This window comes from Schistocerca gregaria, chromosome 3, assembly GCF_023897955.1.
Source record: "Schistocerca gregaria isolate iqSchGreg1 chromosome 3, iqSchGreg1.2, whole genome shotgun sequence".
In the NCBI taxonomy this organism is placed as follows: domain Eukaryota; kingdom Metazoa; phylum Arthropoda; class Insecta; order Orthoptera; family Acrididae; genus Schistocerca; species Schistocerca gregaria.
In genome coordinates this window covers 653,669,813-653,684,060 of record NC_064922.1, presented here as the reverse complement: position 1 = coordinate 653,684,060, position 14,248 = coordinate 653,669,813, and the positions used below count along the sequence as shown (strand labels likewise).

Here is a 14,248-nt window from a genome sequence, read left to right as displayed (position 1 = left end):
AAGCTTCAGTGGTAGCACAGTGTAGTCAGCCAAGACACTGAAGCTACAGAAGTGCATGTCTTTATGTGTACTATATGGCTGGCAAAAAGAATTCATCCAAAAGCTAATTAAGTTCTCAGTCTTGTTTACATGTCTTCTGATAACTCAGTACCTCTACTATTCAGTGAGTTGATACCATTACCCATTAATTTAATACTGTGTTTTCATTATTTGCTCCAATCTGAAATGTATTCAATACATCCAAAGTGATCTTGGCTAAGTAAATTTCAAGTTCCACAATCCTTATCTTGGTTCTCAATGTTCTTGTATCTAGTATCACAACATTCATTTATATTCCCTTCCCATATGCTGGTGTATATTGTGGGTTATAGTGTTCCTCAGGCCTATGTCTGTCTAAGACCATTACATGTCTGATCCTATAGGTACATACTGATTGATTGACTGAGATGGGGTTATGGGACCAAATGGTGACGTCATCAGTCCCGCAATTCCAAAGTGACTCACAGAAGAAAGAGGGTCTGCTAAAAGTGGACATATCCAGTCAGTACAGATACTTACTGACCATTTTGGCACTGACAGCTAAGGACTTTTTTTGTATTTTCTGTTTTTTGTCATGAGAAGTCTGGTACAATCCTTCGACTGTCAGTCACATTTGCCAGGGAATGCCTTTTGTACATTCCAGTTAGTTTTATCCTGCCCACACTTTGGGCACAGGCAATAATCACCCCCCTTAAAATAAAAAAAAAACAGGGTATAACATTAAAGTAAAACATTTTCTAACCTAAGTTACAAGAGTTCAGAATGTGAGAGAAGTCAGATTGCAGTTTCCAACTCATTTTCTTTAGGAAAGAGCTTTCAAGACAATAGGTTAGTTAATTTAGAACTGATAATGCACACTTGTCACAGTGGGTTGGCCACAGACTATGCTACAAGGCTGACATATTTACAGTTCTCACCTTAAATGTGGGCTCAAACAGTTGTCAATAAACTGAGATTAGCAAATCACACTGTTCATTCATACACATTATAAATTAAAGTTCCACACCTCATTTTTCTGTTTGTACGTGAAGACTAAGCTCAGAAACTACTGCAGAGGCTTTGACGTAGTTTTCACTAACAGAGAGACTGATTCACAAGGAGAGACTGATTCACAAGGAAAGGTTTGTATATATAATTTATTACCAGTGCCACACTGCAAGTCAAGCTGTCCAGCCATAGGTATTTAGTGTTACCCACACAAAGCTGGGAACATTTAACTAGTTAAGATTAAGCTATTACAAGCAATGCCCTTTCACATAGAAACTAATTGTGGAACTGCTATCTAACTTTGCTCCAATTATTGTCACCCCAACAACAGGGTATACAATAAAGTTTGTAGCTACACACTCATATTCTGGCATAGCTGATGTTGTACACAGCTGATAACACTGATATATTTTGAAATTTTCTGGAAGAGTAAAACTAAGTGTCAGACTGGAACACAATCCAGAACCTTGCCCAGTATTGCCAGCAAAAGACAAGATTCCAGGATTGAGCCCCACTATGGCAAGTTTCAAAACAAGATGTACACCACTACAGAATGAAAGACCCCTTCTAAGTATGCTTTACAATTTGCCTTAAATTTTAGCTGTACCAATATGTTTCCACAACCTTAAAGTACCTCAGCCCATAGTGTGTGCCCACTAGAAAGAATGTATGTGTTACACCCATCTATGAGAAGGTTGCAAAAGTTATCGACAAAACTTGGCATTGATATTTTGTAGAATGCATCTACTGTACAATCTTAGACAATATTTTGAGCTCTAATATAATGAAATATCTCTAACAGGATTATCTCCAACCAACAAGATATTTCAAAACAATCAGTCATACAAAACATAATTTGCACTTATTTCACATACTACCCTGACAGTTATGGGTCCTTGTAATAAGGTAGAGGCAGCATTTGAAAAATTTTTGGACTGGATTGATGTTTCCTTGGATGGAGAGTCACTAACAAATATAGAAGTAACCACTTGGGTGCCCTTACAACATGTTTTGGGACTGTTACCATTTGCGCGATCCCATCTCCATCCCCCCCTCACACACACACACACACACACACACACACACACACACACACACACTAAAAAATACCTAAGACATATTTTATCTGCCTACAACACACTTCACTAGCCACAGATATGCTGTCATTCTACTTGTATTTATGTTGTCCCTTAATTTTTCTACCAGCTACTCAGTTTTCCTTCTCAGGTAAATAAAACATACGTCTCCTTGTTTATAGATAGTTTGACACAATTTTATAGTAAATAGTGGGTACCTGTTAGCTGAGTTCATTCCATCTTTCATCATTCCAGTGAATTTCCTTTCTCCAGTCCTTGTGTAGTCACCCTGAAATGCCAAGAATTAGCTTAATAAATAACATATTGTAAGCATGGACTGCAAATAGCCAAAAAGTGTGTACATAAAAAATCAAGGATTTTAGTCTAATTGTTATTGATTTATTTATTTAGTTTGAAAAAAGCTAAAGAGCTAAAGAGCAAACGGCCAAATAAATGATCGTCAGGACACAAGAACTTACAGGACAGAAATATCAAAAACTGCATCTGATATTTTTGATATCTCCCCCCCCCCCCCCCTACACACACACACACACACACACACACACACACACACACACACACACACACACACACACGAGCCAGAAGAGGTCAACTCACAATTCCAATGTTTCAAGGCTAAATCCCTTGCCTGTGCTCTAGGATTTTTTTGGTTAGTTATCAGTTCATTTAGTTCTAGTAAAGCTTCGCAAACGTCAAAATTGCCAAGTCACACTATGAATTCAATACCATTTAAATATCAAAGTTCCCTTCATTACCTTGTACGTCACAGTACAGTTCAGGAAGCGACAGCACACTATTTTCTGGTGGACTAGATTTCACATTGCACTGTGCCATTCAAACTAACACTGAGGAAATAACTTATTTTTCCGTTCTTAGATGGTTCAGCTAAAGAGCAAGTGCCAATTACAGTTCCTTTTTTTTTTTTCCTTCAGTACCCTTCATCTGTTTACTATATTTCTTCCTTGTCTCTCCTGACCACTCCAGACCAGCTTATTTTTAACTCTTCTGTCAGCTGTTTCTTCAGTGTTTATATTCCTAAATCATTTTAACTCCATGGATCCAATTTGTTGACATCTTAGTCAACAACTATTTGAAGAGCTTTTTGGTTAATCTACTAACCTGCACATGACATAAATGTTCGAAAAACACCAGTCTTCTTTTTCTCATTACTTCCATTATGTTCCATAAACTTCATCATTCATTCGTAACTTCCAACCTATTATATTGTACATGATCCTAATATTTTCTTAAATGATGTGTTAAAGCTGGACATTCACATACATACAGACATTCTCACTTCTCACTTCACTACTGTACTGAAAAGCATTTCCACTTTTAGACAACCATTTCTTTAATTTGTGTGTGTGTGTGTGTGTGTGTGTGTGTGTGTGTGTGTGTGTGTGTGTGTGTGTGTGTGTGTGTGTGTGTAAACAGCTGACAGAGGGAAAATAAAATAGTCTGGAGTGGCCAGAAGACATGAAGAAAAAACATAGTTAACAGCTGTAGATGCAGATGTAGTTCGGCCATATGCCGTTCCCATTTTAAGTAGCCTTTCTTCTATAAAAAAACTTTTTCTAAACAATTTTTTGTATTGTCTCCCAAGATATTCAAATTTTTTTGGCCTCTTGTAACTGGCCAACAACTGTTTTAAGAAATTTTGGCATTCCTTTAATGTTTGATAATTTTTTTCCTGTCTATATTCTTCTAAAACAATTTTTATTAAAGCAGAAGTCATTTTTCAGAAAGTATAGCTAAGTCATCTGCACACACAAGATAGTTTATTCAAATATTTTGCTTCCTCTTCACAATCTTATTGGTGAAATCTTATATTCATTCAGGTTTTCATTTGAGATTCTCACTTTTTCCTTTCTTGAAGAAAATGATTAAAAAGAATTGGAAATAGACCATCACCATGGCATACAGCTGTGTTTGTTTCAAAGGGCCGCGATATTTCTTCCAAATATTTCACTTTAGATACCATGTAAGTGTTTCACAAATTACAAAGTTAGACTCTACACTAAATTCTCCCATTTCTTTAGGTACAGCTTCTCTGCTAATAGAGAATCAACAATTTTTTTTACAATATCTCTCGAGTTCAGTAATCTGTGGCAAGTGATTGACTTCAAATTAAATATATGTTCAGCACATGATCAGTCCTCCATAAAAAAAAAAAAAAAGCCACGACACCTAGATGACTATCCAGTGTAGTTTCTACATTGTTTAGTAGAGTCTCTGAAAATATATTTAACTGGTTGTAAAGAAATTCTGTAGTATTTAGTGTCTTATTTGCTGAATTTCTTACATAGTGGATGTATCAAGGCTGCATTCCGCAATCCTAAGATTTTTTTCTATTTTCAATATTTCTTCATAGATTAACTTTATCACTTTATTTCATTTCTTTATTTTTGGTAGAGACCATTTTCAAATGTCTACTTTAATGACGTCTTCTCCACTAGGACAGATTATTATTATTATTATTGCAGCTGCTACAAATATGAGTATTATTGCACCCTAACAACAACAATAGTGATAAATGATATACAATATAAATTTCTATCAAGTCACAGATCAAGTTCTACTTCCTCCATACTCTAGTCAAAGCATTAAGCAACTGAATAAATAAATGGCAGCATCAGTTCCCATCCTCTTACTAAGCAGTTCCCAAATGTGTTCCAACTGGCATTAGCAGCCTTTTTTTAGAGAGAGAGAGAGAGAGAGAGAGAGAGAGAGAGAGAGAGAGAGAGAGAGAGAGAGAGAGAGAGCTCCTTTTGCCCATGAGGTATAAGGATGCTTAATGTGGACCAACTGGTAAGACACGATATAAAAGTTTATAATCCATTATAAAGACGGATAAAGCTGAAGTAGTTGCATGTAAATCCACATTATCACAAGTCTCACAGCACTGTTGACTGGGATGAAAAGCTCTGAAGTGGGGTTGACTCCTCTTCTAGAGACTGCCACAAACACGTTGAGTAAACAATCAGAAAAGTACACACAGGTAACGAAACTAGTGCTAATTCTAAAGACTGGAATGAGACTGACATCCACATGACAATATAACGGATGTTTCACAAAGATATGCAAATATTTTAATATGTTATTCTACAAGTAAAACTAAAGAAAAAAGTTCATATAAACATAGGTCCACAAATGTTTAGCTGCAGAGTTACAGTTAATAAAATATTTTTCCTCGAATTTAGCAACATCGCTAATATGAAGGCATCACAAAACTGTATGAGGTTAAAGTAAAGCACGATTTACATTTATTTTGTTGTTATTGGTCTGGTGAATCAAATAAAATATGTCCCAGATGTATATCTGCAGTAGTTTTACAGGACTCCAGAGAACAAAGATTATTATACATGTAAATTTGTTTACTTTCCATTGTTGTTGTTGTTGTTGTTGTTGTTGTTGTTGTCTTCAGTCCTGAGACTGGTTTGATGCAGCTCTCCATGCTACTCTATCCTGTGCAAGCTTCTTCATATCCCAGTACCTACTGCAACCTACATCTTTCTGAATCTGCTTAGTGTATTCATCTCTTGGTCTCCCTCTACAATTTTTACCCTCCACGCTGCCCTCAAATACTAAATTGGTGATCCCTTGATGCCTCAACACATGTCCTACCAACTGATCCCTTCTTCTAGTCAAGTTGTGCCACAAACTTCTCTTCTCCCTAATCCTATTCATTACTTCCTCATTAGTTATGTAACCTACCCATCTAATCTTCAGCATTCTTCTGTAGCACCACATTTCGAAAGCTTCTATTCTCTTCCTGTCCAAACTATTTATCATCCATGTTTCACTTCCATACATGGCTACACTCCATACAAATACTTTTAGAAATGATTTCCTAACACTTAAATCTATACTCAATGTTAACAAATTTCTCTTCTTCAGAAATGCATTCCTTGCCATTGCCAGTCTACATTTTATATCCTCTCTACTTCGACCATCATCAGTTATTTTGCTCCCCACATAGCAAAACTCCTTTACTACTTTAAGTGTCTCATTTCCTAATCTAATTCCCTCAGCATCAGCCGACTTAATTCGACTACATTCCATTATCCTCGTTTTGCTTTTGTTGATGTTCATCTTATACCCTCCTTTCAACTGCTCTTCCAAGTCCTTTGCTGTCTCTGACAGAATTACAATGTCATCGGGGAACCTCAAAGTTTTTATTTCTTCTCCATGGATATTAATACCTACTCCAAATTTTTCTTTCATTTCTTTTACTGCTTGCTCAATATACAGATTGAATAACATCTGGGATAGGCTACAACCCTGTCTCATTCCCTTCCCAACCGCTGCTTCCCTTTCATGTCCCTCGACTCTTATAACTGCCATCTGGTTTCTGTACAAATTGTAAATTACCTTTCGCGCCCTGTATTTTACCCCTGCCACCTTCAGAATTTGAAAGAGTGTATTCCAGTCAACATTGTCAAAAGCTTTCTCTAAGTCTACAAATGCTAGAAACATAGGTTTGCCTTTCCTTCATCTTTCTTCTAAGATAAGTCATAAGGTCAGTATTTCCTCACGTGTTCCAATATTTCTACGGAATCCAAATTGATCATCCCAGAGGTCGGCTTCTACCAGTTTTTCCATTCGTTTGTAAAGAATTCATGGTAGTATTTTGCAGCTGTGACTTATTAAACTGATAGTTCGGTAATTTTCACATCTGTCAACACCTGCTTTCTTTGGGATTCTTCTTGAAGTCTGTTTCATACATATTGCTCACCAGATGGTAGAGTTTCATCAGGACTGGCTCTCCCAAGGCTGTCAGTACTTATAATGGAATGTTGTCTTCTCCCGGTGCATTGTTTCGACTTAGGTCTTTCAGTGTCTGTCAAACTCTTCACGCAGTATTATATCTCCAATTTCATCTTCATCTACATCCTCTTCCATTTCCATAATATTGTCCTCAAGTACATCGCCCTTGTATAGACCTTCTATATACTCCTTCCACCTTTCTGCTTTCCCTTCTTTGCTTAAAACTGGGGTTCCATCTGAGTTTTTGATATTCATACAAGTGGTTCTCCTTTCTCTGAAGGTCCTTACCCCTAGTGAAATAAGCCTCTGCATCCTTACATTTGTCCTCTAGCCATGCCTGCTTACCCCTAGTGAAATAAGCCTCTGCATCCTTACATTTGTCCTCTAGCCATGCCTGCTTAGCCATTTTGCACTTCCTGTCGATCTCATTCTTGAGGCGTATTCCTTTTTGCCTGCTACTTTCTATTAGAAATGTAGAAACGTTTATGTCATTGTTGGTAATGATTAGTAAGTTGTTTCAGTTGTTTCCTTTCATTTTTCTAAAATAATATTCTCTACAACTTTTGCTGAAAACTTTATACAATTGTCTGGAATTTAAAAAACAATTTGGACCAAGAAGTTAATAACATAAAAATTTTATGACATTACATCTTTGCTTCTCTGGATGTTCTGGTAAACTACTGCAGATATACCTCTGGAACATGTTTTTAGTTTCATCAACTGCGGAATAATCGCGTATACAAACAGTGATCCAATACTGTCAAATGTTTTTTATTCCAGTCTCTGATAACAATATCAACTCTTCCGCCGATGTCCGGTTTCAGTCCGAAATGACCACCCTCAGCTATTTGCATAACATAAATATTCACCATACTTATGTTACACAAATATTTTATTCTCTTGACTCTCAATTTTTCATAGACTAGAGCCTTCACCAGTGGGTGAATACAATTATGCATTTATTCTGATGTATGCTGAATGTAATATGGCTGCTACCTTAAGCCATGGCACGTGATGTTTCTGGTTTTTATATCAATTTTATATATGACAAGAGCCACTTGGCTTCAGCTAATGTAATTTACCACCAAGCGATGTAATAAGGCCAACCCCTTCTGAAGAAGAAATTTTTATAAATATCAAACCCTAAGTTATCAGCTAAATAACTGGTTGGCTGATTTTTTTCAACCTCTTCAAGTTTTTTCACAGATATGAAGGTCCTCATAAAATGATGGATAATCCACATCCTAAAGCAGTGGTTCTTGGAGGCCCATCTAATAGTGTAGAAAAGGAATTATATTAAGTTGGCGCATACGTTTATAGCACTTTCTGTAAGATGAAGAAACACAACACATACCAGTAACAGGGTCCTTTTTCACAATAATTGGTCAGCACTGGGATAACTAATTCTGCCACTATACAAATCACGTGGTTTTGATGATGATGATGATGATGATTATGATGATGATGATGAGTTGGGTTGAGGGGGTGCTCGACATCACGGTCATCAGTGCCCTGACGAAAAATCAACATGAAATCTCATGGGTGGGGACGAAGGCTGTCCCACATGCAGAGCAGTTTATAATGTACTAAAGTCTGCCACCCTTCCCCACCAGTTTAGGGATGACGCCTGATAATTCACAATATTTCACCACTCTCTTAACACTGGTATCAGTATCTGCGAGGACGGTGGGCAGATCTCCAGCAAGACCAAGGGCTGCCCTATTATCAGTATACAGAACACACACAACCACAATATGCTGAACTGAAAGCGGCACACCGTAAACTTCACAGAAATTGGACCCCCCCCCCCCCCCCCCCCCCCCCCGGAGGAGGAAGCTATGTGTGAAACAGCTACGCCCGATGCGCAGTCTGGTAAGCAAAACCTCCTTCCAGCGGCTGACATGAAGTCTGCCAAGCTTCTGTGGTCGGTTTGAGTGACCGCAGCTTGTTGTCCAACACCTGAAACCATTCAGTCTCCCACTAACACATGATGCATCTGTCAGAAAATGAGATAATAGCATGCCACTGGATGGGACATTGATGGACAGCACCATCCCTACATGCTTCCTTGGCAGCTTTATCAGCCATGTTATTACCTTGTATCCCAACGTGGCCAGGTACGCAGCAAAAGATCACCACCTTGTCATGGTGTTGGAGCTGCTGTAAGCAGTCATAGATGAGCTGAATCAGCAGGTCTACCAGATACATTTGGTGAATCACTTGCAGTGCACTAAGAGAGTCGGAACAGCCAAGAAAACTTGTATGGTGATGTCTGTGAACCCTCTCCAGTGCCATTAGAATGCCGTATAACTTCGCATAATAATTTGTAAATTGTTCTGGAAGACTCACTTTAAAAACCCAGTCAGGGGAAACCACAGAACAACCGAGAGCATTCCCCTGCTGGTATCCATCTGTATAAATAATAATAAAATAGACGAAAACAAAGTTGTAAGAATCATATCTGGAGTACAATTTTTCGGGTGCTGCGTCAAGCTTAAAATCACTTTGGGCCCCCATAGACACCAAGGTGGCAGTGTGTTCCATCCCTGGGTGTGTATTTTCATGCCCAAGAGATCCAGATCCTTGAGGCACGCTGTAGCACGTATACCAAATGCCTGGGTCACTAGGGGCCGATTCCTGAATTGTCATTCGAAGGCTGGTTGAATCACTGAACTAAATACCAATGACTGGGGTGATGCTGAGATTTTCAGCACCTGTCGATCCAAAAGGATACGTCACCGGACCCAGAGTGGCGGTTCACCAGCCTCTGCACAAAGACTCTGAACTGGGCTGGTCCAAAAGGTGCCACTTGATATCCGAACGCCCGCATGGTGGACAGCATCTAACATCCAGAGGTAGGAAGGACGGGCTGATCCACAGACCACACCGCCATAGTGTAACCGTGATCAAACAAATGCCCTATAAAGCCCTAAGAGGCGGGACATGTCACTTCCCCATGTTATTCCGCCAAGGCATCTCAAAATGTTCAACAACCGGAATCCCTTTGTTCGTAGGTCAATCATGTGAGAGAGCCATGTTAATTTCTAGTCAAATGATAAAACCCTAAAAGTGCACTGTCTCTTGAAAAAGTAAAATATGGTCCCCCATTGTAAGCTCTGGTTGGATAAAACTACGACAAGCATGATTAAAATTGACACACACAGCCTTCTCAGGTGAGAACTGAAAACCAGTTATCTGGGCACAGTCTTCTCATGTGAGAACCGAAAACCAGTTGTCTGGGGCCAGTTTCCAGTCTCCAAATGGTCAGTTGTAGCTGCCTCGTCGTCGTCTTAAGATCAGAGGAAGAGTAGAAGATTGCGAAGTCATCCACAAACAAAGAGCATTCGACAGGGCTCCTGACTGCAGAGGAAATGCCATTGATTGCAATAGCAAACAATGTAAAATTGAGGGCACTGCCCTGGGGCACACCATTCTCCTGAACATAGCAATCAGATATGGCGTCACCAATGCGATAACGAAAATTGTCCTTGAGAAAGCATTGGATCAGAAGCGGCAGGTGTCCATGTAGTTCCCATTTATGAAGTTGGCAAATGATGATGTACCTCCAAGTAGCGTCATATGCTTTTTCGGTGTCAAAAAACACACAAACTAAATGGTTTCGATGTAAGGAGGACTCCTGTATCACCGTCTCCAGTAGAATTAAGTTGTCAAGAGTGGAACGGTAGTGCCTGAAACGACACTGGGAGCGGCTCGGGTAACCTCGGGACTCTAGCAGCCAGATGAGGCGGCGGTTGACCATGCGTTCAACAGTCTTACCCATACAACTAGTAAGGGTGACTGTTAGGGGCACTCTGGTCCTTACCTGGTTTCCAGAATGGAATTAAGATTGCCTCCTTCTAAATCGTTGGGTACTGTCCATTAAACCAAATCTGACTGAAACAATAGAGAAGCTGATCTTTCACTTCAGGGCACAGATGACGAAGCATTGTATAGTGGATCACATCAGGTCCTGGAGCAGTATCTTTGGTTGCAGATAAAGCTGATTCCAGTTCCCACATGGGCAATAGAAGGTTGTAGACTTCTTCATTACATGAGAAAAAATTGAGCTTCCTCATCTCTGCAGTCCGACAGAATACCTGAACAGCAGGAGCTTGTCTGGCTGACTTAGTAACAGTAAAGAAGTGTTCAGTTAAACTGTGAGCCATCTCTCCTGGCATGTCCACTAAAACCCCATTATTTGACAAGGCTGTTAGGGGGTGTGGACTACCCTTGCCTGAAATCCCAAACGTGCGCAGCGGAAGTGGACCGACTAATGGAAATCACGAATTCCCTCCAGGAAGCCCCCTTCCTTTCTTTAATCACTCGCCTTGCACGTGCTCTTACAGACCTGAAGACATGAAGAATGTCTGTAGTTGGATACCATTTAAAGTTCTGAAGAGCTGTCCGTCTGGCCCAGATTGCCAATCGACAGTCGTCATTCCACAATGGAACAGGCCATCATCCGAGGCGGTTAGTAGACCTGGGGATGGACTCTGCGGCAGCCCTTTGGATCTCATGAGTGATATGGGCCACCGCCTCCTGTGCACAATCCTTTTGTTCAAAAATAGCCTGTCGACTGTACAGTAACCAATTTGCCCTTTGTATCATGGTCTCCTGCTGGTCACTGTCCAAGGCGGCAGAGGAATCCACACTGGAATGTGGTCACTAGAATGTAAATCTGGAGTCACTTCCCACTGGAATGAACCTGCAATAGCTGAGGAACAAAAGTAAAGATCAATAGCTGAAAAAGCCCCTTTAGCTGTGGAAAAGTGAGTCATCTGACCCGCATTCAGAAGGCAGATATCCTCAAAATAGACATGTCGCTCGATCAGCCGACCCCTGGAGCAAGTAGTAGCCAAGTGCCCAAGGCACATTGTGGGCATTGAAGTCCCCCACAAGAAGGAATGAGTGCGAGAGTGCCTGAAAGAGGTCTGCCAGTGCGCCCGCATCTAAAGTGTCATGGGGGAGGGGGGGTACAAAGAACACACTGTGATAGTAAATGGCGAGAAAACTTTCATCAAGAAAAATAGCCACTCCACCTTTAGCCCTGCCTACAGTGGTATCGTCTTTCCAGTATATGTGGTAGCCCCGTAATGAAGCTGTGTCTGCGACTTTAAAATGCGTTTCTTGTAAGCAGATGCAGAATGGTTTATCCTGGACCAGCAGCTGAAATTCTTCCAAATGTGAGCGATATCCAATCAAATTCCACTGCAACACAGAGGTCACTATGGAAGCCATTGGTTAGCGATGATGGTTCTTTCCTTTCTCCCTCGTAGGCGGTGATTTACCGGGGAGTCAGGGGGGACATTAGACAGATCCGCGTTCTTCTGATTGGAGGTCCATATCTTCAAGAGCATAGTCGCCATCAAAAAGGGAGAGCGCTCGTCAATCCGAAGGCTTACCTACTGCTTTCTTGGACTTAGAACTACTTTTAGAAGAACACTTTTCTTTACTGACAGGAGGAGGAAGCTGCCTGGGTTGCTGGGATGGCTTATGTGGCTTCCGAAGTTGGGGAGTGGTATGTGGCTTAGGTGGTACGTCTACTGCTGATGACTTCCGAGTGACATCAGTTGCAAGTGGAGCCTTTCCCCCACAGGTACAGTGAGAAGTGCATGTGCTCGTACTTGAATCTGTGGTCTGAGTTTATGTGAAAGCATCACACTTAGCTATTGGTGTTTTAAGTGCTGATGCAGAAGAAGTTGCAAAAACCGGTGGTTGCATGACTTTGTAAGCCCTTTTAGCTTCACCATAGGGTATGCATCTCTGTACTTTCAACTCTTCAATTTTCTTTTCCTCATTGTAAACCCCACACTTTCTGCTCCACAATGTGTGATCCCCAGAGCAGCTTACACATTCTGGAGGCAGTGTACAAGAAGTCCCTGACTTTTGAGTGGAGCCTCCGCAATTGCCACAAGTAGCCTTCCCGTTATATGCCATAGTGGTAGGGCCAAATCTTTGACATTTATAGCATCGAATGGGGTTAGGAACAAACAGGCGAACCTTAAGGCAGATATAACCGGCAAGGATATATTCTGGTAAATCAGGGGTACTAAATGTTAGAATAAACGTTGCCAATTTTTCCAATTTGCCATTGACTTGCCTCATATAATTCTGCACCTCTTTGACGTTCACATTCTTCCACTCTTCACGCAACTCTGTGGGGTCCATCTCCATTATATCGGAGCAGGTAACCCCGCCCTTACTATAGTTAAGGGTGTTATGCAATAAAGCCTCAATAGGGTAGTCACTTAAGGCCTTACTTCCCAGAAGCGTAGATATTTGGGTGGAATTAGCAGTCCCCACAAAAGCATTCGAGCAATGCCTTCCAATGCCTTGTTAATATAGAAAGGGGATATCTTCTCAAATCGTCTCCTATTTCGCTTGATTACGATACAAGTGTTACGGCACACTAATGCCCTGTTACTATTGATCATAGACTTCTTTTCGGGAGGACTGACCAACCAAGCTCACTCCAAAACACACAACATTCCACCACTGCGCTGCATGGTGGTCACTGAAGTATGACCAGAGCTTACAGTAACAGAGGACTGGTGGCGCTTACCAGTCCCCAGCTCAGGAACTCCAGGGTCGCCAAGCCCGTACTCAGCAAACGAATGCTGAGCCCCTGAGGAGCACGTGGTTTTGAGGCAAAGACCTTATCAAGCTATGTTTGGGGGCACATTTTTATCTGGAAAGGAAGTTCATTGACAGCTGTTTGACAGGGAGCAGAAAAGATGAAAATTGAGGGCACAAGATCAAGTGAATAAGGTGGCTTATGAATGACTTCCCAACCCAACACCTGTATAGTGTTTTTTTGTCAGTCTAGCAGAATGTGGGTGGCGAGGAGGGGGGAGGGGGGAGGGGAGTAGAGGAGGAGGGGTGGGGAGGGGGAGTGGGAGAGAGGTGGGAGGGAGGGGAGGGGGAAGGGAGGGGGAAGGGAGGATGGTGGGAGGGGGTGAGAGGGGCACAGGAGGGGAGGGCAAAGGGAGGGAGGGAGGGAGGGAGGGATGGAGTGCGCAGCAAGAATGGGACAAGAGGAGGAGGGGGAGGGGGACCAATGGGCTGAAGGCCGACCGAGAGGGAGGGGGACCAATGGGCTGAAGGCCGACCGAGAGGGAGGGGGGACCAATGGGCTGAAGGCCGACCGAGAGGGAGGGGGACCAATGGGCTGAAGGCCGACCGAGAGGGAGGGGGACCAATGGGCTGAAGGCCGACCGAGAGGGAGGGGGACCAATGGGCTGAAGGCCGACCGAGAGGGAGGGGGACCAATGGGCTGAAGGCCGACCGAGAGGGAGGGGGACCAATGGGCTGAAGGCCGACCGAGAGGGAGGGGGACCAATGGGCTGAAGGCCGACCGA

The 14,248-nt window shown here is 41.7% G+C and overlaps 1 protein-coding gene across 1 annotated transcript in view; it reads right to left on the bottom strand.

Annotated features, from left to right (window-relative positions):
- Positions 1-14,248, bottom strand: part of LOC126356113 (phosphatidylinositide phosphatase SAC2) — a 374,100-nt gene that overhangs the window by 186,382 nt on the left and 173,470 nt on the right. Inside the window, exon 9 of the mRNA XM_050006814.1 lies at positions 2,321-2,391. Within this exon, the coding sequence (XP_049862771.1) occupies positions 2,321-2,391 (71 nt within the window). The remainder of the gene's footprint in view (positions 1-2,320; positions 2,392-14,248) is intronic.